The following is a 21,040-nucleotide window of genomic DNA, read 5'->3' on the forward strand; positions in this document are numbered from 1 at the left end:
CGGAAGATGTGTTTTTCGAGCATAGAACTGGCAACCCTCGCAGGTCCGCACGACGTCGGTGGCGTCGGCGACCGCGGTGGGCCAGTAAAATCCTTGCCGAAACGCGTTGCCCACGAGGGTACGTGGCGCGGCGTGATGGCCGCAGATGCCAGCGTGGATGTCGCGGATCAGCTCCTTGCCCTCGGGGAGGGGGATGCATCGCCGCAAGACGCCCGAGGGACTGCGCTTGTGTAGCTCATTGTCGATTAGAGCGAAGGACTTGGCCCTCCTGGCGAGGCGCCGTGCCTGAGCACGGTTCGAGGGTAAGATCCCTCGAATCATCCAGTCAAGGTACTGGACGCGCCAGTCTCGCGAGGTGGGGGCCTTGTCGACTTCCATTGCTTCGGCTTCGTCCGCGGAGGTGGTCCCAAAGTCAATGTCCATGGGCTCGACCCCGTCCGCCGGGGGGTTCCCGCCGGGGGACCCGGTGGACGAGGGGCCCGGCTCCGGCGGGTCCATGAATTCGGCGGAGGGCTTGGCGATGTCGCGGGCGAAGATATTCGGGGGGACAGTGGTCCGCCCCGAGGCTATCTTGGCCAGTTCGTCGGCATCCTCGTTGTACTTGCGCGGGACATGATTGAGCTCGAGACCGTCGAATTTGTCTTCGAGGCGGCGCACCGCGTTGCAGTATGCCTCCATCTTCGGGTCGTGACAGCTGGACTCTTTCATTACCTGGTCGACGACAAGCTGAGAGTCACCGCGCACGTCGAGGCGTTTGACGCCGAGCTCGATGGCGATGCGGAGGCCACCGAGGAGGGCCTCATACTCCGCCATATTGTTCGAAGCAGGGAAATGCAAGCGGATCACGTACCGTATGTGTTCTCCAAGGGGTGAGATGAATAGGAGGCCGGCACCGGCGCCAGTTTTCATCACCGACCCGTCGAAGTACATAATCCAGCATTCGCCCTGGATTTGTGACGGGGGTAGCTGAGTGTCCGTCCACTCAGCCACGAAGTCAGCCAAGATTTGGGACTTGATCGCTCTGCGGGGGGCGTAGGCGAGGGTCTCTCCCATCAGCTCCACAGACCATTTGGCAATTCTACCCTCGGCTTCCCGGTTGCGGGCTATCTCTCCCAAGGGGAAAGACGAGACAACGGTGACGGGGTGAGCCTCGAAGTAGTGGCGCAACTTGCGTCGAGCTAGCACTACTGCGTAGAGCAGCTTCTGAATCTGCGGATAGCGTGTCTTGGTTTCGGACAACACCTCGCTGATATAGTACACCGGCCGCTGGACGGGCAGAGCCTGACCCTCCTCTTGTCTTTCAACCACGATCACCGCGCTGACCACTTGGGTCGTCGCAGCTACGTACAGATAGAGGGGCTCGCCGTCCGTAGGTGGCGTAAGAATGGGAGCATGAGTGAGCGATGCCTTCAGCCTTTCGAGGGCTTCTTGAGCTTCGGGGGTCCACGTGAAGTGCTCGGTTTTCCTCAAGAGTCGATACAGGGGTAAGCCTTTCTCGCCGAGACGCGAGATGAAACGGCTAAGGGACGCTAGGCATCCCATGACCCTCTGTACCCCCTTTAAATCTCGGATCGGTCCCATCCGAGTGATGGCCGAGACTTTGTTAGGGTTGGGTTTGATGCCCCGCTGGGAGACAATGAAACCCAAGAGCATGCCTCGAGGCACCCCGAATACGCACTTCTCGGGGTTAAGTTTTACCCCTTTGGCCCGTAGGCAATCGAATGCGATCCTGAGATCGGCAACCAGGCCGTCCGCCTTCCTGGATTTTACAATGATGTCATCGACATATGCCTCTACGCTCCGCCCGAGATGGTCTCCGAAAACGTGGAGCATACACCGTTGATAGGTAGCTCCGGCGTTTCTGAGGCCAAAGGGCATCGTAACGTAGCAGTACATGCCAAAAGGTGTGATAAAAGAAGTCGCGAGCTGGTCGGACTCTTTCATCTTGATTTGGTGGTAACCGGAGTAAGCATCAAGAAAGGATAAGAGCTCACATCCCGCAGTAGTATCTACAATCTGATCAATTCGTGGCAAGGGAAAGGGAACCTTCGGACATGTCTTATTTAGACTAGTGTAGTCCACACACATTCTCCAGTTTCCACTCTTTTTCTTCACTAATACTAGATTAGCTAGCCACTCGGGATGGAATACCTCTTTGATGAATCCGGCCGCCAGAAGTTTCTGCAACTCCTCGCCGATCGCCCGGCGCTTGAGCTCGTCGAAGCGTCTTAGGCGCTGCTTCACCGGCTTGGAGTTGGGTCGGACATCAAGAGAGTGCTCGGCGACCTCCTTCGGTATGCCAGGCATGTCCGAGGGGCTCCACGCAAAGATATCTGCGTTGGCGCGGAGGAAATCGACGAGCACCACTTCCTATTTGTCGTCGAGGGTGGCGCTGATCTGCAACACCTTGTCGTCGAAGTGGCTTGGGTCGAGGGGTACTTTCTTGATGTCCTCGGCGGGCTCGAAGCTCCCGGCGTGTCGGTGCGTGGAGTCTAAGGCCTCGCTCGCCATTTTGTCGAGGGTGGTTGCGAGGGCCTCGTCCTCCGCTTGAGCTTCCGCGCGCTCAACGCACTCGACGTCGCACTCGTAGGCGTGCTCGAACGAAGAGCCGATGGTGATGACGCCCTTCGGACCCGGCATTTTGAGCTTGAGGTAGGTGTTGTTGGGGACAGCCATAAACTTGGCGTAGCAAGGACGACCAAGGATGGCATGATAGGACCCTCGAAATCCCACCACCTCGAAAGTGAGAACCTCCTTGCGGAAGTTGGCTGCTGTGCCGAAGCATACAGGCAGATCGATCTGGCCGAGGGGTTGGACTCGCTTCCCCGGCGCAACGCCATGGAATGGCGACTTGCTGGGGCGAAGCTTGTCCAGTCCGATCCCCATGAGCTCCAAGGTAGGGGCGTACATGATGTTGAGGCTGCTGCCTCCGTCCATGAGCACCTTGGAGAAGCGAGTGTTGCCGATGATGGGAACGACAACGAGCGGATACCGTCCCGGATGCGGGACGTAGTCGGGGTGGTCCTCGCGGCCAAAGGCGATGGTATCCTTCGACCAGTCGAGGTAGGATGGCATGGCTTTGGTAACGGAAAAGACTTCGCGGCGCTCACGCTTGCGCTGCCGAGAAGTCATATTCGTCGTTGTTCCTCCAAAGATGAAGAAGGCATTCTCCACTGGGGGGAACTCGTCATCTCCACCTTTGTCGCCAGCATCCTTCTTCTTGTCCTCGTCGCGATGTGCGACGCGGTTGTAGTATTTCTTGAGCATCTCGCACTGCTCGAGGGTATGGTTGACCGGCCCCTTGTGATAAGGACACGGCTTCTTAAGCATGTCGTCGAACTGGCCACCACCGCCTCGAGGGGGGCCTCGAGGTCCCTTGCGGTCTGGGGCAGCTGCAAAGGCCTCCTCGGAGTCCTCTGCCTGTCTCGACCCGCGCTGGCTTGGTGGGACCGGCTTCTTTCCCTTCTTCCCCCGCTTCAGTTTCTTGGCGGGGGCATTGGGCTTGACGCTGCCGCCCTCCGCGGGCGCATCGTCTTTGCGCTTGCTCGATTTGTCGTCGAAGATGGCACCAACCGCTTCCTCGCCGGTGGCGTAGTTGGTGGCAGCGTCGAACAACTCATTGGTGTTAACGGGTCGGCTTCTCGCAAGCTCATGCACCAAGTTCCTGCACGTCGTACCCTCGAGGAAAGCGTTAATGACCTCGACGTGGGTGACGCTGGGGAGCTCGGTGCACTGCTTGGAGAAGCATCGCACGTAGTCACGCAGGGACTCGCGGGGCTTTTGGCGACACCCTTTGAGGTCCCAAGAGTTCCCAGGGCGAACATACGTGCCCTGGAAATTGCCCACGAAGATGTGGACCAAATCGGCCCAGTTGTGGATCTGATCCGCAGGCAGGTGCTCGAGCCACGTTCGTGTGGCGTCAGCAAGATGGAGAAGAAGGTTGCGGATGATGGCCGCGTCCTCAGTCGTGCCGCCTAGCTGGCATGCTAGGCGGTAGTCGTTAAGCCAGACTGCAGGATCAGTCTCGCCCGAGTATTTGACGAGGGTGTTGGGTTGTCGGAAGCGCGGGGGAAAAGGCGCGGTTCGAATCTCCCGGCTGAACACCCGGGTGCCCGGAGGCTCTGGTGACTCACCCCTGTCGTGCTCGGGGTCGAAGCGTCCACCCCGTCGAGGGGTGTACCTCCTGCCGTCGATGACGTTGCGGGCGTCGCCGTCACCAGCGTGCCCGCGAGTGTCACGGATTCGCTCCCTTACGGGAACTCTCCCGATGCGCTCGTGCACCGAGGGTGCCCTCGCGTCGGGCGCTACGGCTGCTTTGCCCTTCGCCGCTGGGGGTGTGTGCACGGAGACCTCACGGTCCTGGTGCGCAGTCCCATCACACTGCTCCGGGGCCTTCGAGCGCATGCGAGACGCAGAACTCTCGGCCTGCTGCACGGCAGCTTGCTCGATGAGCTCCTGTGCCTCGCGGCGCAGGTTGCGGCCCGAAGGTGTCGATGGCTCGGGCATAGCTTGGAGTAGGTAAGCCGCAGCGACGAGCTTCTCGCCCGCCGTCTTCAGTTCCGGAGATTTGTCGACGTTGTCGTCGGCCAGGATGCGCTCCCGGGCAACACGTCCCGCCGCCTGGGCGTGTGCACCAGGCTCGGCACGCTGCTGCTCGAGTGCGGCGCATAGCTCCTGGGTTTGTTGACGCTGCTCGTCGAGCTTGGCTCGAAGCTCGTTGAGCTGCGCCAGTTGAGCTTGTCGCGCCGCCGAACTTGACGAGGAAGGGGCCGCAGGAGGGACCACCGGTTGCTTTGGCCGTACGTCCACCCCGTCTTCCCCGTCGTTGCCTGGGGCGTTGTCATTTTGCTCGTCCGCAAGGTCCACCATGAAGCACTCCCGGGAAGGATCGAAATCCCCCTCGCTGGAGTCTTCGGAGCAGGTGAGGCAGTAGGCCGTCGCCAGCTGGAACGCGCGGAGAGCGTCGGGGTCGCGGGCCCCGGAGTAGTCCTCGGCCTCCTCGGCTACGAAGTTGGTCATGAAGAAGTCGATGTCGTCGGCGATCGAGCTCGCCGTCTCGGGGTAGGATTCGTCAGGAGATGACGCGATGGGGCTGCGAATCGACCGAAGATGATGACCCGGCAGATCCCCACGCTCGATGAAGTCAACGACGGTTGACGAGGCGTGGGCGGCAGCGTTGCGCATCCCGAAGGGGAAGGGCGACGCCGAAGTCGAGTCCCCCCTGGGAGGCACTAGTGTTGCCGCAGGCGATGGTGCCGGCGCAGATGACGCCGAGGCACGCGATGGCGAAACGGTTGCCCCATTGGCCGTGATGCTGAGTTGCGACACGCCAGCCTCGACCCACGTGGGGGAGCTGTGGCGTGCCGCACGACGCCGCTCCGCGCGTGCTTGTCGCGAACGCTGACCCGAGCGCCTGTTGCACCGGGCTGGCGAAGTCGGAGTGATGAGGTTGCGTTCGGAGGAGAGGAGCTGCATGAGGTAACCGTTGCCGGTTGTCCTGAACTCGAGACTCCCGAACGAGATCGCGCGTCCCGTTGGAAACGGATCCGAAACACCCATAGAGTATGGGTTCGATCTGCTCGCCATTCCTGGAGATCAAGTGGGAAAAAGAGAGAAAAAGTCACGCAGCGCTCCCCTACCTGGCGCGCCAACTGTCGGTGTTCCGACCCGAGGGGCCTGAGTCCCAACTAGTAAATGCTGCGTGTTTCCTCGTCCCAGATGATGATGCAAGAGGCAACACAGTAACGCACGATTTTATCCTGGTTCCGGCCGCGGGGCCGTACGTCCAGCAAAGGGGGTGTGCGAGGGCACTGTATTATCTTGCACCCGGAGTGCTTGTAGTAGGGGATACAAGCAAAGCGAGAGAGGGAGGGAAGCTCCCAAGTCTCTGCTAGGAGTGGAGTCGGTTGAGGTGAATGCTCAGTAGTGCTGAGACCTTTCTGAGGGAGAAAAACCGGAGAACCTGCTGCCAACCTTCGATTGGAGAGAGTCGATCAGCCTGCCCAAAAGGAAGCCCACCCCCTTCTTTTATAGTTGTAAGGAGGGGCGGTGTACATGAGTGTAGGGCGCGCGGAAGTCGTCGTCTTCCCCCGAATCGCGGGTATAGTGGTCGAACACTGTAGAAAGTGTACTGTGGGAAGGCGGCGCGCGTCGCTGTCGTCCTGGGCTCCGTCCTTGGCCCTGCGAAGATTGTGCCGGTCGTCCCGCAGTGTCCCAGCGGTAGTAATGGCGTGGAACGGTCCCGGACCCCCTGGTCGGGGTGCGAGCGTGCGCACTAGAAGGTCCGGGGGCGCGTGGAAGTCCCGGACCCCACAAGAGGGGGGTCCGGGGTCCCGCCCGCGCATGCAGAGTGCCCCTGTCGGAAGGGCACGTGCCATCGCCAGACCCCTTCCCCAGCGGGAGGTGAGTTCGGATGGTTGATGTCGGCGGAACAGTAACGGGGGCGGCGCCAGCCTATCTTGTCCCGCGTTAAATGACCACTGTGTTGCTACAGCGACCGGGGTGGCGGAGCGGTGACCGGGGTCGGTGGACGGGACGCCGGCCACCTCCACTGTGGGAGTGGCAGTCTGACGCCGCCCGTCCTTTGAGCCGTGGCGGAGTGGCTGGCCTTTAATGCCTTCGTACGGCGGTTGGTTGGGCGGCGGGGCCGTTTGTCCCTTGTGCCGAGAGACGGCCTCGAGCGAGGCGGAGATTAGCCACCCGCTCGAGGGCAGGTCCGCTGTCCTCGAGCGAGGCGGAGATGCGTTTGCGCGGTTGAGGGTCCCGAGGGGAGCCCTCGAGCGAGGCGGAGATGAGTGACCCGCTCGAGGGTAGATCCGCTACCCTCGAGCGAGGCAGAGATTATCCGGTGGGCCTGAGAGGGGTGCGAATGGGCCACATGCTGGGCTTCTTTGAGTCCTTTCCTCTCTTCCGGATTTGGAAGGAGGCCGGGGGCCTTCGTGGGCCCAGTTGACTTAACATGTGTTTGTGTTTTCGAAAGTGGTTTTAGTACTCCGATTAGGGTGTCCCTAATTGTGGCACCCGACAGTGTTCATCGTGTTCTTGCATTTAGATCGGACTAATCCTAGCTACCCCGAGTTCATTCGCACCGTTGTTTACTATTAGATACTTCCTCGTACTCGTAAAGGAAGTCGTTTAGGACAATTTGAGTCAATCCTGAAAATATAAAATCATGAATAACTCTCAAGTTGTTGAGTTTGAAAATGTGAAAATTATATGAATAGATTAGTTTTGAAAATACTTTTATAAAAATATACATATATCACTTTTTAATAAATATTTTTATAGAAACAAGAAAGCAAAGTTGTATTTTGAAGACCGTGTTGCTGTCCAAAACGACATCCTTTTCGAATACGAAGGGAGAAAAACAAGGGGTGGTGTGCATAAACACACTAATCTGTTTAACTCACTGATCCACTTCCACGATTTTTATGGAGTCTATGGAGGGATAACAACACTGAATTCTTGCATAGAACTGCAAACGGGAGTAAGAGAAGAAATACCAGATCCTCCTTAAGTGATGGGGTATTATAATTTAAGGTGATGATGCTCTATTAAGTGATGGGGAGAATAAATTTGTTCTCATCTGATATTCACCTGTAGCCCACTAAGACTGGCAATGAACCTATCAACCATGACTGGCAATGAACCTATCAACCATGACTGCAAATGAAATGTACAGATAAGATAATCTAAAATTCACATCTAGCCCACCAAAACAGGGAATTAATTTAAACCTATCAACCATAGCTGCCTGCAGTCTATATACTGAAAATCATCTGGACAGTACATATTAAAAGTACACATTGGATGAAGGAGCAAACCATGCACAGGCTCTTGAGAGCACTTGCCAGTTTCCGATACGCCACCCATTTAAATTCAGCTAGCATACGCCACTCCTACATATTCGCAATAAGATAGTAGTAGCATATCCAAATTGTCAAGCATTATTATAAACTAACCTAAGATGAGATTATTTTTCCATAAAACCACTGGAAGAGCCAGGTCTAAATCAAGGGAAACAAGCTAAGCTCAAAAGCTGCAGTTTAGATATCTCAGATTAAACATAATTAGTTACTGATGGCATGTATATTATTAAGCTACATGTGTCAAAATCTATCAAATTTTATTAAGGAAAAATACACCGCCATTCAATCAGGATAAATAAATGTCAGATCTATAAAGTATTTTTGGTTTGAACCCAAAATGTGATACAAAATTGAAATCCTAACTTTGGTACATAAACACAGTTGAAAAGGATGTGCTAAATGTCCAGTAGCATCCTGCACACACAAAAAGGAAAAGGGTTACAATGTGACTCAAAAGGAACACAATGATACCTATTGTTGAGAACATATCATAATATCATATAATAAAACAACTAAAACACAAAGATATGCCATATATTGTGCAAAAACAACTTGGAGAGAGAGAGAGCAACAAGTGATCTGAATTAAAAAAAAACTGAAGGAAAAGAATATTAATACAGTTACATGCTATCCACCAAGCAACAATAAAGACATAATAGTCTCAAATTTTTAACAAATCGAAGTTATGTCAAATACTCAAACTTAATAGTGGATTGTATAAAGTGTGTCAAGCAGGATCACAGGATCCTACTGAAATGTATAGTATTTTCATTTGAAATTGATCAAAGAAACCATTCAAACATTCAATAAGACAACTGCAAGTGGACTAATCAATTAACAATTTCATTTGCTTCAAAATAATTACATTACTATCCAGGTCATAAAAACAACTATGTACATATGCCAGAAGGTTCAAAGCCTCTCATGTACGAATATAGGAGGATAAATATCAGCTTGCTTATAAACTGAGAAATATCAAATATACTATAGTTTTTTAACTTAGAAATCCTGCATAATTACCTACATGCATGGTTGAAACAGGGTTAGTGAACAATCAAGACAAAACAGTAATGCGGTCTATTTTTTCCCATGTACCTTCGGTCCACTAGCCGGTGCTATGCTTCCACTAGTTTCAATAGCTAGTTCAACTTACAGTATGAACAATCAAAACAGATTTTTGTCAGCACCTAATCATTTACTCTGGCCCCTAAGATTTTAACCTCCTTCAATTCTTCGCAATACGACCAAGCTCAAAATTATTCCCTCGTAACATTCACAGGCTAATGGAAAACGCTGAGGTCAGTTAACTACTTGTGGAGGCCAAGAAACTTGCAACGAAATGCTAGCATCATTGGCAGAACCAGAAACCTCAGAAGATGAGGCATCCACGTCTCTTTAGGCTGCATGTGTTTGTGCTTCAATATTCTCTAGTATAGTGCAAATTTCACCAAGCAGGGAATGCTGAAAACCACCAGCGACAAACTCATGCACCTCCCCGTCAAGCTCAATTGAGCTGCACCCTGGTGTTTTCTTCATCTGCAGGCTATTCATCTCCTTCCTCTCCCTGGCTAGACTGTTCCAGTCCTGTGCTTTTGCATACATGCTGGACAGCATCACCCTTGCCCAGGGGTCATTTGGATCCAACCTGCTGACTTCAGCTGCTGCGATCTCACCAAGTTCCACGTTGCTGTGAACTTTGCATGCATTCAAGAATGCACCACAGATTACCGCATTAGGTTTCATCGGCATGGTCCTGATCATGCTGTATGCTTCTTGCAATCTCCCAACCCGACCAAGAAGATCAATGATACACCCGTAGTGTTCAATTTTGGGCACGATTGCATAACTCTCCTCCATGGAGTAGAAGTGGCGAAGACCTTTGTCTACGAGTCCGCCATGCGCACATGCATTTAGTACCCCAACAAGAGTAACGTCGTCAGGGTGAATACCATTATCTTGCATCATTTCAAACATGCGTAAAGCATCAGCAGCCCTACCATGCATTGCCAACCCACAAATCACTGTTGTCCATGAGTACAAGTCCCTCTTCCCTGGTGCTTTCTCAAACACCTGAAGAGCCTTTTCAATGCTTCCACATTTGGCGTACATGTCTATCAAGGACCGGTCCAATGAGCCGTCATAATTCATTCGGTTCCTGTCAATGTAGGCATGGACCCAAATCCCAGTCTCCAAACAGCCTGCACCGGCGCAAGCAGCAAGGACAGTGCTCATTGTAGGTCCATTTGGATGCACCGGACGTGAAGATGGCAATATCATCTGACGAAACAATTCTAGTGCCTCCCTACATTGGCCAATGAGGCAATACCCGGCAATCATTGTATTCCATGACACCACATCCCTCCTTGGCATTGCAAGAAACAGCTCGTATGCAGCGCCAACATTACTATGCCTGACATACTGATGCACCATGGCGTTCCACGAAACAGTACTCCTCACGGGCATGTCATCGAACACCCTCTGCGAAACAGACAGCTCGCCGCACTCCCCGTAGACCCTGATCAATTCTGTGGAGACGAACACATCCGGCACAATGCCGCTTGTCACGATGAGAGCATGAACCATCTTCCCAGGCTTCCGGGCTGCCACGGAGGACGAGCCCACCCCGTGGCACGCTGCGAGTGCGACCGCCAGTGCCACGTTGTCGGGGAGCAGGCTGTCCGTGAGCATGTCCCGAAACACGGCAAGCGCCAGGGCCGCCTGCCCGGCCGCCGCGTGCGCCCGCGCCATGGCGGTGCGGGCGACGAGGCTCCGCTCGGGCATTTCGTCGAACAGATCCCGTGCTTGCCACGGCCTGCCGAGCGCAGCATACGAGGAGAGCAGCGCCGTGGGGAGGTGCGCCCCAGCGTGGAGGAGCCCTTCCTTGAAGAGGAGGCAGTGGATCGCCGAGGCCGTGAGGTGGGCCCTCGGCCCCGCCGCCGGCGAGAGTGACTTGATGAGGCGGAGGAGCGCGGTGGAGGAGAGCTTGAGCGGGTGCATGGGCGATGCCGGCTCCTGCGGCCCGAGCCTGCAGGTTAGAGGTTCAGACAGACGAATTAAATCATGAATCAAATTCAGGGTTCCCCACACACCCAGCTGGGCAACGTATGCTGCTACGATGACAGGTGGGCCTTGGACGTGACCGTACTCGCGTGCGAGCACTTGGGCAGCGTGCGAGGATGATCATTCGGTGAGGACGCATGGCAGCTGAATGCAAAATTGGCAAGAACCAACGAGATTGGAATCTGGATAAATACATTTGGGGGCTGTTACTATTTGTTGAACTTGTACATACCAACAAAACTAGACTACACATGACCTGATGCTAATTCTTGTAGTTCTTGGTGAGTTCCGGTAGTCAACCACGAGGCACTTGGCTCTGACAAATGCCAGTACAAAGCAGCAAACATTCAGGGTGTGCTGCTATTTCCTAGTCAAGATGTCAGCACAGGATTAGGATAGGAGTCGCGGTCATGGACAATGAGAGGTGTTGGATCCTGAGTTCGAGCAGGAGCTAGCTCAATTCTGATGCACATGGCGTCTTGCGCGATCCGATTCAGGAACCCTTGCCCCCGGGAAGCTCGGGGAGCATCGTCTGAATCCTCCTGAGCTCGGCCAGCACCTCCCGGGCGTCGGGCCGGTCATCCTTGTCCGGCGCCACGCACCGGAACGCCAGCTCCGCCACGGCCTCGACGCTCGCCATCACGCCGGGGCCCTCGCCGAGCACCGGCGGGTCGACGACCTCCCTGAGCTCGCCGACCTGGATCTTGGCCACCACCCAGTCCGCCAGCGTCACGTCCCGCCGCTCCCTGCCCACGTCCACGGGCCTCAGCCCCGTGACGAGCTCCAACACCACCACGCCCAAGCTGTACACGTCGCTCTTCTCGGTGAGCTGGAAGGAGCGGTGGTAGTCCGGGTCCAGGTACCCCGGCGTCCCCTGCGGCGCGGTGCAGCACACGAGCTCGCGGGCGGCGCCGGTGGAGCACGCGTCCGGCGGCGCGAGGAGCCGCGAGAGGCCGAAGTCGCCGAGGCGGGCGCGCATGTCGGCCTCCACGAAGATGTTGGACGAGGTGACGTCGCGGTGCACAACGGCGGGCTTGACGCCGAAGTGGAGGTACTCGAGCGCCGACGCGATCTGGGCCGCCATGGCGAGGCGGGTCCGCCAGGGGAGCGGCGGGGGCGGCGGCGCACCGCCGCCGACCCGGCGGTGGAGGTGGTGCGAGAGCGTGCCGTTGGGGACGAAGTCGTAGACGAGGAGGAGCGCGCGGGGGTCGGCGCAGAAGCCGTGGAGGCGGACGAGGTGCGGGTGGCGGAGCGCAGAGAGGATGAGCACCTCGTTGCAGAAAGACTTGGTGATGGTGGCGGCGGCGGAAGGGAAGGACGGCGACGGGGATGGCGGAACGTGGAGGCGCTTGACGGCGGCGGGGCGGCCGGCGGGCGGGAGGTACGCGAGGAACACCGTCCCGAACCCGCCGTCGCCGAGCTTGCGGCCCGCGTCGAAGCCCGCGGTGGCGGCGCGGAGCTGCTCGTAGGTGAAGGCCGGGCGGTGATGCTGGAGCCCGTTCCGGCGAAGAAACGCCGCGGCGCGGGACGCCGCAGAGGAGGATGAGGAGGAGGAGGCCGGTCCCCGCCCCACCGCGCCGCGGGAGCGGAAGCGGCGGACGGCGATGGCCGCGCAGAGGTAGAGAAGGACCAGCGCGAGGAGCGACGCGGCGACGGCGAGCGCGACGGTGAGCGCGCCGCTCTTGTCGTGGTGTTTCGGCGGCGGAGGGGCCGCGTGGTGGCCGCCCTGGCGGCAATCGGCCGGTGGCGGCAGCGCGGCGGCGGCGAGGAGGAGGAGGCGTCGGAGGAGATGCGGTCGCATTTGGAGGTCGCGTGCGATCCAGGCCCGCACGGCGAGGCGAGATGCGGGAGCGAGGAGCCAGCCGAGGGGGGAAAGAGAGGAGGAAGATGCCAAGACGCGGCCGCGCAAGCGCAAGGCTACCACTCCACCACTACACTCAGCGTGACCGGCGGCGGGCCCGGCGAGCGTGACCGTGAGGGACCCTCCGCTTTCAGTTCAGGCTATCCTTGTTTGGCATGCCAGAAACACATAAATTGCTGGGAACCGGATGGATTTTCCGAAGAAGTGGTGTGTCATCGCTTGAATTCGGACAGATGGGATGGCTTCATTGGGCATTGACTGAGATGTTTGAGTCTACTAGCGCCGTGTTTAGTTGCAAAAATTTTAGGGTGTAAAAAACACTGTAGTACTTTCGTTTGTATTTGGTAATTATTGTCCCGTCATAGATTAATTAGGCTCATTAGATTCGTCTCGTAATTTACAAGCAAACTATGCAATTAGTTTTTTATTTCGTGTAGATTTAATACTTCATACATGCGTTGAAAAATTTGATGTGACGGAGAATCTTGTAAAGTTTTGGAATTTTGGATGCAACTAAACAGGGTCTAGGTTTGAGTTTACGGAGAGATTGTGTTTAATTCTTATAGTTGAGATGGAGAACAGATATCAGACATGAGCAAAAGCGCGGTACTTCACAAGAAATTTTAAGTATGCAATTGCTTTCTGTGTATTATAACATGTAATTCTACGATCAACCAAGATCCAACGGCATAGTGATGCCACGCCGTATATCCAAATCAGAAAATATTACAGTAAACCGCTTCAACACGCGTTCACCTTTTATCGCTAGTATATCGATCGCCCCATTCTCCTCCCTATATTGTCAAACTAAAATACCTCATCACGTTACCGCCACTACAACACCCATCCAGACAACGTCAAACCAAAACCACCTCAACAAAAACCGTCCTATACAATGCTGGCTACCCTATGCCGCCACCGCGCAACCGACGCTCACATGCAAAGCCAAAACAAATCACCTCCAACATCCGTCTGCACACCATGGTGTTCTCCACATCGACACTGACTCCGCTTCCCGACAACAGCACCATTGTATCACCATCCTTCGTCACGACGCACCACCTCGCGCTGCGCCCTATGCAGCGCTGACCATTATCTGACACCACCGCATTACACAAAGGGTAAAACCAAACTACATCAATATGCAGTTCCATAAATTGTTAAACGAAAAGCATTTATCAAATAAGTCCTATACATCAATAGTCTATGTTTCAAGAGATCATTGATCACTTTTGTAATCTCGAGTTTCCCGTGAAACACTTCAAATTCAGCAAAAAAAAACTAGAAGTAAGTCCTGCATTCTTAAAACGAAAAGCATACTGGTTCCGTAATTGTGGCGAATAGCCCGTATTTTTCACGTCCGGCAAGGAAATTGCTCCCCATTTATGTCACTAGTTGGGCGAGAGGTAGGAGAGCCGCTAACGTGGACGTTTAACAGAAAAGCGCGATAGCAGATGGATTAGTGGGGTAGGAGTACTTAGGGTCAACTCCTTTAGCTCTAACTCGGCGACGTAGTGGACAGCGCAATACGGCATGCCGGCCCACAGCCAAGGGCGGGCGGGCGGGCGTGACGTGACCGGCCGGCTTTGCCGCCGACGGCGCCCCCGGGGCCATGATTCTGAACAGCGACTCGCTTGACGAGATGCCACGGCCAACTTTGTAGCTAATTATCTCCGACGCGGATTATTAGTGGGTGATTGGCCGTTTGTGATGGTCAAGTAATCGTAATGGTTTACCTAGCGATACAGCAGGAATAAATAGGAGACTAGATGGAATGGAAGGAGGAGATCAGGAAAGGATCGTGTCGATGGCAGTATGGCACGCACCGGACAGGACAGGCCGGCCCCGTGGAAGGTTCATTCATGGCGTTCCGTGCCGAAGCTTTCTTTGACCGGGACTCCTGCTCGGGTGGCATGTTGCGTTGACCGGCCGCGGCCTCCCCATGCCCAGGTCCGGCGCGCAAGCTACTGTTTTCTCTTTCCTATTTTAATGCTCCTTTGCTAATTACTACTTCTCTTTCTCTCTTTCCGATTGTAATGTTCCTTTATTTCCATTTTTTCTCTTCTATAGGAAGAGAATATTTCCATCTGATGCTCACGCCACTGGCGATCTGGCGAGGGGAGAGACCGAGACGGAGACGTCCGATCGACCAAAGCCGCAGCAGCCGCCGCCGCTGCCGCTGTAAACACCACGGCGTGCCTTGCAACTGTTTCTGCAGCTCGCAGCTGCTAATCCAGCAGGCGTGCTAGTCTTTTGACGCGCGACACGGCGAAAGGAGAGGAGGGATGGGAAACAGAGAAGAGAACGGAAAGCAAAGGCGGCACACACTTTGCGACGACGCGCCTTCGGTTATCCGTCCCGGTCGCAAAGCAGCGAGCAGGATCGAGTGTCCTGTGCAGGAACGAGGCCGATTCCATCTGGAGCTTGGAGTGTTGTGCGACAGAATCTGCAATTGCTGGGAGCAAATTCGAGTAGGCCACGAGTTTGGTAGTATTCAGGAATCAGGAGTTCGGAATTCATGTCATGCGTTAGAAAGAATCATGCCTAGAATAGTAGAAAGAATCATGCCTAGAATAGTAGAAAGAATTGGCGCGGAAGCAGAACCGTCTGCGTATCCATCGTCACAAAGCTGCCTGCTGCATCCCATTCCTCAATCCTCATCGGATGAATGGATGCGTCCGACCCCGATACGCAGCATGCTGAAAGCATGATCCGAAATGCTCGTCCTCCCGCGCCGTGACGTATTTCAGCGGCTCATTCATTCATGGCTGCAGGCTTGCAGCATTATCCTAATTTACTTATATCTATATATATCTATACATGCTCTATCGATACTCACTAATCACTATGATGATACGAGTCGCAAACAAAATAAAATTACAATTTTTCTCGCCCCAAAAGTCAACGACAGATGGTTCAAAACACATATTGATTCAAGAATTGTATATACTGGCAGGATCCAATCCAACTTGGGGAGGAGTGAGCCGGCTGGTGCTGAGTCTGCAGCGATTAGAAATTCCCTCCAACAACTCATACAATCCACCATACACGGTTCAGGGTCAAACTCCCGTCTATAAATTAATCAGACATATAGCGCTTTGTACATGTGCAGCAATGAGACCACTGATGGAGGCACAAGGTCAGCAGTAGTTGCTCGTGGTACCCATTGTAACTGCAGAACTAGCATGGGTGGATCGACTGATGAATGCAACGGGCGTCGGGCGAGACGCGCGATCCATCAAAACTCAGGGCGCCGTCCTCACCGAAAGATTTGTGATCTACGAACCATATGGCCATGGGAATGTCTTCACCACTGAAATTTACAGCAGAAAAGAAGAATGGTCAGTTGGCGAGTTGTAGCAAGAACAGGATCAGTAGCAGATAACAATCTGGTCGATGATTCTAACAGGCAACTGTACGTTGAACCGAAGAGGAACCCGCTAATGGCAAACAGTTCAAATCACATCTCTAAGTAATAATCTGGTTACAGTATTATAACTAGACATCTGCATGAGTTGGGTTGTTACGATTTAGTGAAGATTCAGCACAGGGTCTGCCATGCAGGTCACGGGATAGTTACTACTAACTGTTCACGATGCATCACAAACCGATGAGACATGAGCATATCATGACTGAACTGATAATGCTCATGCTCAGTGCATTGTCTTCAGACACTATATTTGTTTGTCACTGACAGAATACAGAATAATACCATCTTTTGTTTAAATGAAACAAATCATCTTCACTTTCTTGTACATTAATTGGAAGGAAGGTGTCTGCTGGACTCCACGTCATTTAACATAAATAATTTGTGGTCAGTCTAAGTAACAGCGTGCAACCCATGATAATGGAATCTCACACATTCCCTGGTTTATTTCTCGCTCTTTCCGTTTTTGATAAATAAGGTCAGTGTCAAGCATATGACCAGTCGACCATATATATAGAAGGATTCCACAGCTGCTATAGTAAATTGATGCTGATAACATTTTAATAGGTTGAGCCATGGTGAATGATGTCTAGTGAAACTAGACCGAAACACTACCTTGCTTAGCACTTTCTTTTTATGCTGGATTGACTTATAGAAGAAAGAAAGAATGAACAACATTTAGCATAGGGACCTTTCAAACAAAATTACAAATTCATTAAAGAAGATGCCACTGCATTGTAAATTTAGTTGTGGATATTCACTCTCAGCACCGAACTCCTTGAAGTAATGATTGCCATCATGGAAGCATTGGGCAGATAGGATAGCACAGATATGATGACTGGTGTGGTTGATTGCTAAAGATAGTAGTTATTTTTTAAGGCCTGCACAACTTGAAAATATCTGATTGTTTAACTGCTTAGCAGTTAGGAATGCAGGAATAAGATGGGAACAGGGGGTGGTTGTTGATTTAAAAAAAAACAGAGAGAGAACAGGGGGCCAATGGCCCCTGCCCCCTGGCTGCAGATTCCATCTAAAAACCAATACAGGTTATCGTGCTTCTACAACTAGCCAAATGGAAGTCAGGCTCCATAAGACCAAAATGATAGCAACTATCTTCAGTTCTCAATGCCAGAGCAATTTGTAAAAGAAATAGACCGAAATGGTGAAAACAAGGAGTGGTGATCTCACCTTTTGAGGATTCCTGGACGAGCACAATATGCATCGCTGCATTGTTCGGTGGCAATTGCAAACGGAGAGGAGTGAGCTTCCCATTGATAGGGCTGCGTGTGCATATGATGATGTCATCCATACCCGTCTCCTCCTGCAGCTTCTGGGCGAGCTCCTTCAAGTTGCTGCCATTAAATGTAAACGAGTGTCCCTCAGTGCCATCGTCCACATTGCCCAGATCATCTGCGATGTGGTAATGGATAGCACGCCCCTCCACCTTGTGCAATGGGGCGGAGAAAGAATCGGAGGACTGGAAATATGAGAAAATTCAATGTCAAATATTATTCTGAACCAACTAAACACTGAGAAGTAACATGGCATAGAAGAAAGAAATTGAGAATTTAAAGACCACTTGTAATGTTATGCAGTTCATGCCAACTGTACAGGACTATAGGCTAACCAAAGTGAATTTAATAAGCAGCTATGCACCACCATGGTTATATGTATGATGCAGGTAGGATTGCAATTGTGATTCACTAAAAACAGGTTGGATAAATGGCTCTAGATGCACATTGCTTGCAGTCTCAGCAACAATTTGGAGAATCTAGCCTACAGAAGATATATAAAGTTAGTTCAATCCTACAAAGTTTTAGGCAAAATTCTCAAATAAGAAACGAATTTTTACAGTGTGGCAGCATTGTCACTTGGACAAACAAAACAAATCGAGATCAGCAGTGCGAAATCCATAGATTCATAGCTATTCGCTGTGTCTTGTGAGAAGAGCATTCTCCCCTCAGCACGATTAGCATTTCAGAATCACCACAACTATGAAGTTCCAGAAAATCCCCAATGCATTTCAGTATGCCAATCGGAACAGCCGAGCTACTAGTACTACGCCTAATGAGACCAAGCAAGCGGGACGATGCCGAAGTCAATTCCTTTGTCAAGACGGCATCACAACCAATGCTAGCGTCAGGCGCAGCACATGGCAATTTAATCAACGCAAGAGCAATCTGGTCACTGACCTCGAGCTTGGAGAGCCTTGGCCCCGGGGGCGGGGCATCAGGCTCCAGCGTGGGCGGGGGCGCGGCGTAGGACTTGGACGGCCGGTGGTGCGGCGCCGGCGGCGGGTCTCTGAGCTCCGGCGCGGGCGGCGAGTCCGGCATCTTGACTGGCGCGGATTCCGCGCGCTCGGGCCCCGGCGTGACCACCTGCACGACCTCGACGTCCCAGAGCACCCAGTCCTGCGTGGCGGTGCGGTGCGGGACGTCGTGGGTGACGGAGTTCCGCCAGGGCGGGAGCCCCCCGTTGGCGCGGAGGAAGTGGCCGTAGCGCGTCTTGAGGCGCGTCTGGAAGCCGTCCCGCACGGGCTCCCACTCCACCGACGAGTCCGGGCGCGCGGGCGCCGTCTGCAGCACCTTGCGCCCCGTCATGCCGAGCAGGAAGGGCTCGTTGGAGGCGGTGAGGTAGCGGCCGTAGCGGCTCCGGAGGCGGACGACGCCGGGGACGTTGGGCACGGCCTCGACGCTCCACCGCGCGTTCGGGGACGCGCCGTTCCGGTCCTGCGTGACGCGCACCTCGTCCTCGTCCGCGTACAGGAACTTGTCGTGGTGGCTCTTGAGCCGCACCACCTTGGCCCGCGAGAACAGCTCCATCGAGAACCTGGATGCGGAGGGAGGTGTGAGCGAGCCTGCGAGGGGAGGGAGGAGGTTGGTGTGGCCGGTGACGAGGAGGGAGGGGGGATGGGTTGGCTTGTTGATTTGGGGCGGCGTTAATGAAGACGCGGGAGGGAGGCGTCGCTGCGTGTGGAGCCCGGGGAGGGGGCGGGGGTTTTTGACCCGTTCGGCGGCAGGGCGGCGGCGGGGGCCCGTCGGGAGCCGAGCTGGCGGTTCGCGGAAATGGGGGTGGGCGGGCGGGATTTCGTTTACCGCGCGGTTGTCCGAGCTGCTGCCCATTCCCGGCCAGGGTTTACCTTTTCGTTTTTTTCCGAATCCCGTCGTTTGCCGGAAACGAAATTTCGGCCGAAATTTCGCCGAATTTCGCTAATTCCGAACGGAAAGAGAATTCAAATTCAAAAAACGAAATTTCGGTGAATTCCGACCGAAATTTCGGTGATTTCGACCGGAAAATAATGTCCGTTGTGATTTTCGTACTGTTCCCGAGGTCAAATGAAAAACTTTTGAATACCAACTTTGTTCAGTTTTTCGAGATCTACAACTTTTGTTTCAGGAACTTTTTCATTTGAGCAATGGTTTGAAAGTTATTTAATTATTTCAAAAACTACCAATTAAAAGTCTTGTCATTTCATGTGACAACTTTCATTTTCTCTCTTAGGCCTCAACTGGAGTTTTATTATTCTTGTTATGGCGGATATTCCTATAAATTTTTAGGGACATTAGTTGATCCAATTGAAAGTTGTTTTAAATCCAGGACAAACATGATTTGAATTGGTTATCAATTCATGTGACAGTGTTTGAATTTTTTGTTTGATTCAATTTGTATAGAGAATTCCTAAAATGTAATTTGTATAGAGCGAGGAGGGGTCTGGAGAAATGCCAAGCTGCATCGGATACTAAAAAACTATAAATTCTACCTCATTAGACTACAAATAACCTTGTTTTTCAACTAAAATGTAATTTTAGCCTAGCAAATGATTTTAGATTTGAGTGTGTTCTAGTCCTATTTGCTCAGAAGAACACCTAGTTTTTTATCATATTTTTTTCGAATTTTTTATAAATATTTTTGAATTTTTAAATTTGAAAACGAAAAATGGCGAAAAATACCGAAATTTCTCTTCCCGGTAACTAGCGAAAACGAAAAAAAACACCGAATTTCGGCGAAATTCGACCGAAAAATTTAACCCTGTTCCCGGCAGGTTTTTTCTTTCGGTTTCACGTCAGTTTCTTGGGCGCGTTTTCTTCCGCGTCACATGGTAGCTGTCCTTGTCGTTGGCTCGTCGTGGAGTACGGGGAGGAGGGGGGAATGGAATGGGTGGGAATGGGAACGGGATCACGGGCGCCGCACGGGGCGCGGGCACGTGAGCCGCGTCAATCCTCTGGTGCGGCGCCTGCCCATGTTTGGTTTGACTTTGACCTGTAGCCTGCTGGGCGGGATCTACATCTACTTCTGTGTACGGGTTACTCGACGCGGTGACGCCCTGGCCGCCGGCCGGAACATGGCCCGACGCATGCCCGCATCCTGCTCGGGTCTTCGTCGGATCCAGCGTGCGTGCACTCAACAGTCACGCGGTGCCACGGCGGTGTCAAGCCGGCTTGTTTCTTTCCTTTTTTTTCTCTCTCTCTTTTGATTTGTTTCTTTTTGAAGGTAACCATAATCATGATTTGTTTCTTGCCTCGTGAATAGGCTGCAGACCGCGGCGCGTCCGCCGACCTCGCCGCGCCGCAGACTTAGCGATGAAGCACCATTGTTCCGTCCTGCTCCTGAAGAGGTGTCGCGCAACAACAAAAGCTATCTGTATTTTTAGCCCTCGCTGATGTGACCGTGAACTGAGGACACACGCTGATGAGTCAGTGCTGCCTCGGAGTCTTTAAGAAAGCAGAAGAAATAAAAAGGAACACACAATTGAACATGGGCAGAAATAGCTCCGAGCACGTCAGCGTAGGGGTAGGATAGACCGCGGCGTAGTGACGCTCCGAC

General features: G+C 53.2%; 3 protein-coding genes across 3 annotated transcripts; all 3 read right to left on the reverse strand.

Annotated features, from left to right (window-relative positions):
- Positions 1-8,104: 8,104 nt before the first annotated feature.
- LOC120649421 (pentatricopeptide repeat-containing protein At1g08070, chloroplastic-like) lies at positions 8,105-10,947 on the reverse strand. Its single transcript, XM_039926211.1, has 2 exons — positions 8,964-10,947; positions 8,105-8,282 (listed from the first exon to the last, which is right to left on the reverse strand). Exon 1 carries the CDS (start codon positions 10,863-10,865, stop codon positions 9,264-9,266), a length of 1,602 nt encoding a protein of 533 aa, XP_039782145.1. The 5' UTR covers positions 10,866-10,947; the 3' UTR covers positions 8,105-8,282; positions 8,964-9,263.
- Positions 10,948-11,084: 137 nt separating this feature from the next.
- Positions 11,085-12,862, reverse strand: LOC120649422 (LEAF RUST 10 DISEASE-RESISTANCE LOCUS RECEPTOR-LIKE PROTEIN KINASE-like 1.5). The gene has a single exon (XM_039926212.1). The coding sequence runs from the start codon at positions 12,727-12,729 to the stop codon at positions 11,422-11,424; it is 1,308 nt and encodes a 435-aa protein (XP_039782146.1). The 5' UTR covers positions 12,730-12,862; the 3' UTR covers positions 11,085-11,421.
- Positions 12,863-15,621: 2,759 nt separating this feature from the next.
- On the reverse strand, positions 15,622-19,188 carry LOC120649423. The gene is made up of 3 exons (XM_039926213.1): positions 18,409-19,188; positions 17,405-17,693; positions 15,622-16,102 (listed from the first exon to the last, which is right to left on the reverse strand). Exons 1-3 carry the CDS (start codon positions 19,036-19,038, stop codon positions 16,068-16,070), a joined length of 954 nt encoding a protein of 317 aa, XP_039782147.1. The 5' UTR covers positions 19,039-19,188; the 3' UTR covers positions 15,622-16,067.
- Positions 19,189-21,040: the final 1,852 nt, after the last annotated feature.

The sequence above is a fragment of the Panicum virgatum genome, chromosome 9K (assembly GCF_016808335.1).
Source record: "Panicum virgatum strain AP13 chromosome 9K, P.virgatum_v5, whole genome shotgun sequence".
Classification (NCBI taxonomy): domain Eukaryota; kingdom Viridiplantae; phylum Streptophyta; class Magnoliopsida; order Poales; family Poaceae; genus Panicum; species Panicum virgatum.

What these genes read in the sequence shown, in the direction of transcription:
- LOC120649421 (XM_039926211.1), bottom strand. Translation starts at nt 10,865, where the DNA reads ATGCACCCGCTCAAGCTCTCCTCCACCGCGCTCCTCCGCCTCATCAAG.
- LOC120649422 (XM_039926212.1), bottom strand. Translation starts at nt 12,729, where the DNA reads ATGCGACCGCATCTCCTCCGACGCCTCCTCCTCCTCGCCGCCGCCGCG.
- LOC120649423 (XM_039926213.1), bottom strand. Translation starts at nt 19,038, where the DNA reads ATGGAGCTGTTCTCGCGGGCCAAGGTGGTGCGGCTCAAGAGCCACCAC. An exon ending in CAAGGCTCTCCAAGCTCGAG is followed by an intron (nt 17,694 to 18,408) that starts GTCAGTGACCAG and finishes TCATATTTCCAG; the next exon opens with TCCTCCGATTCTTTCTCCGC. An exon ending in CGTCCAGGAATCCTCAAAAG is followed by an intron (nt 16,103 to 17,404) that starts GTGAGATCACCA and finishes TGTAAATTTCAG; the next exon opens with TGGTGAAGACATTCCCATGG.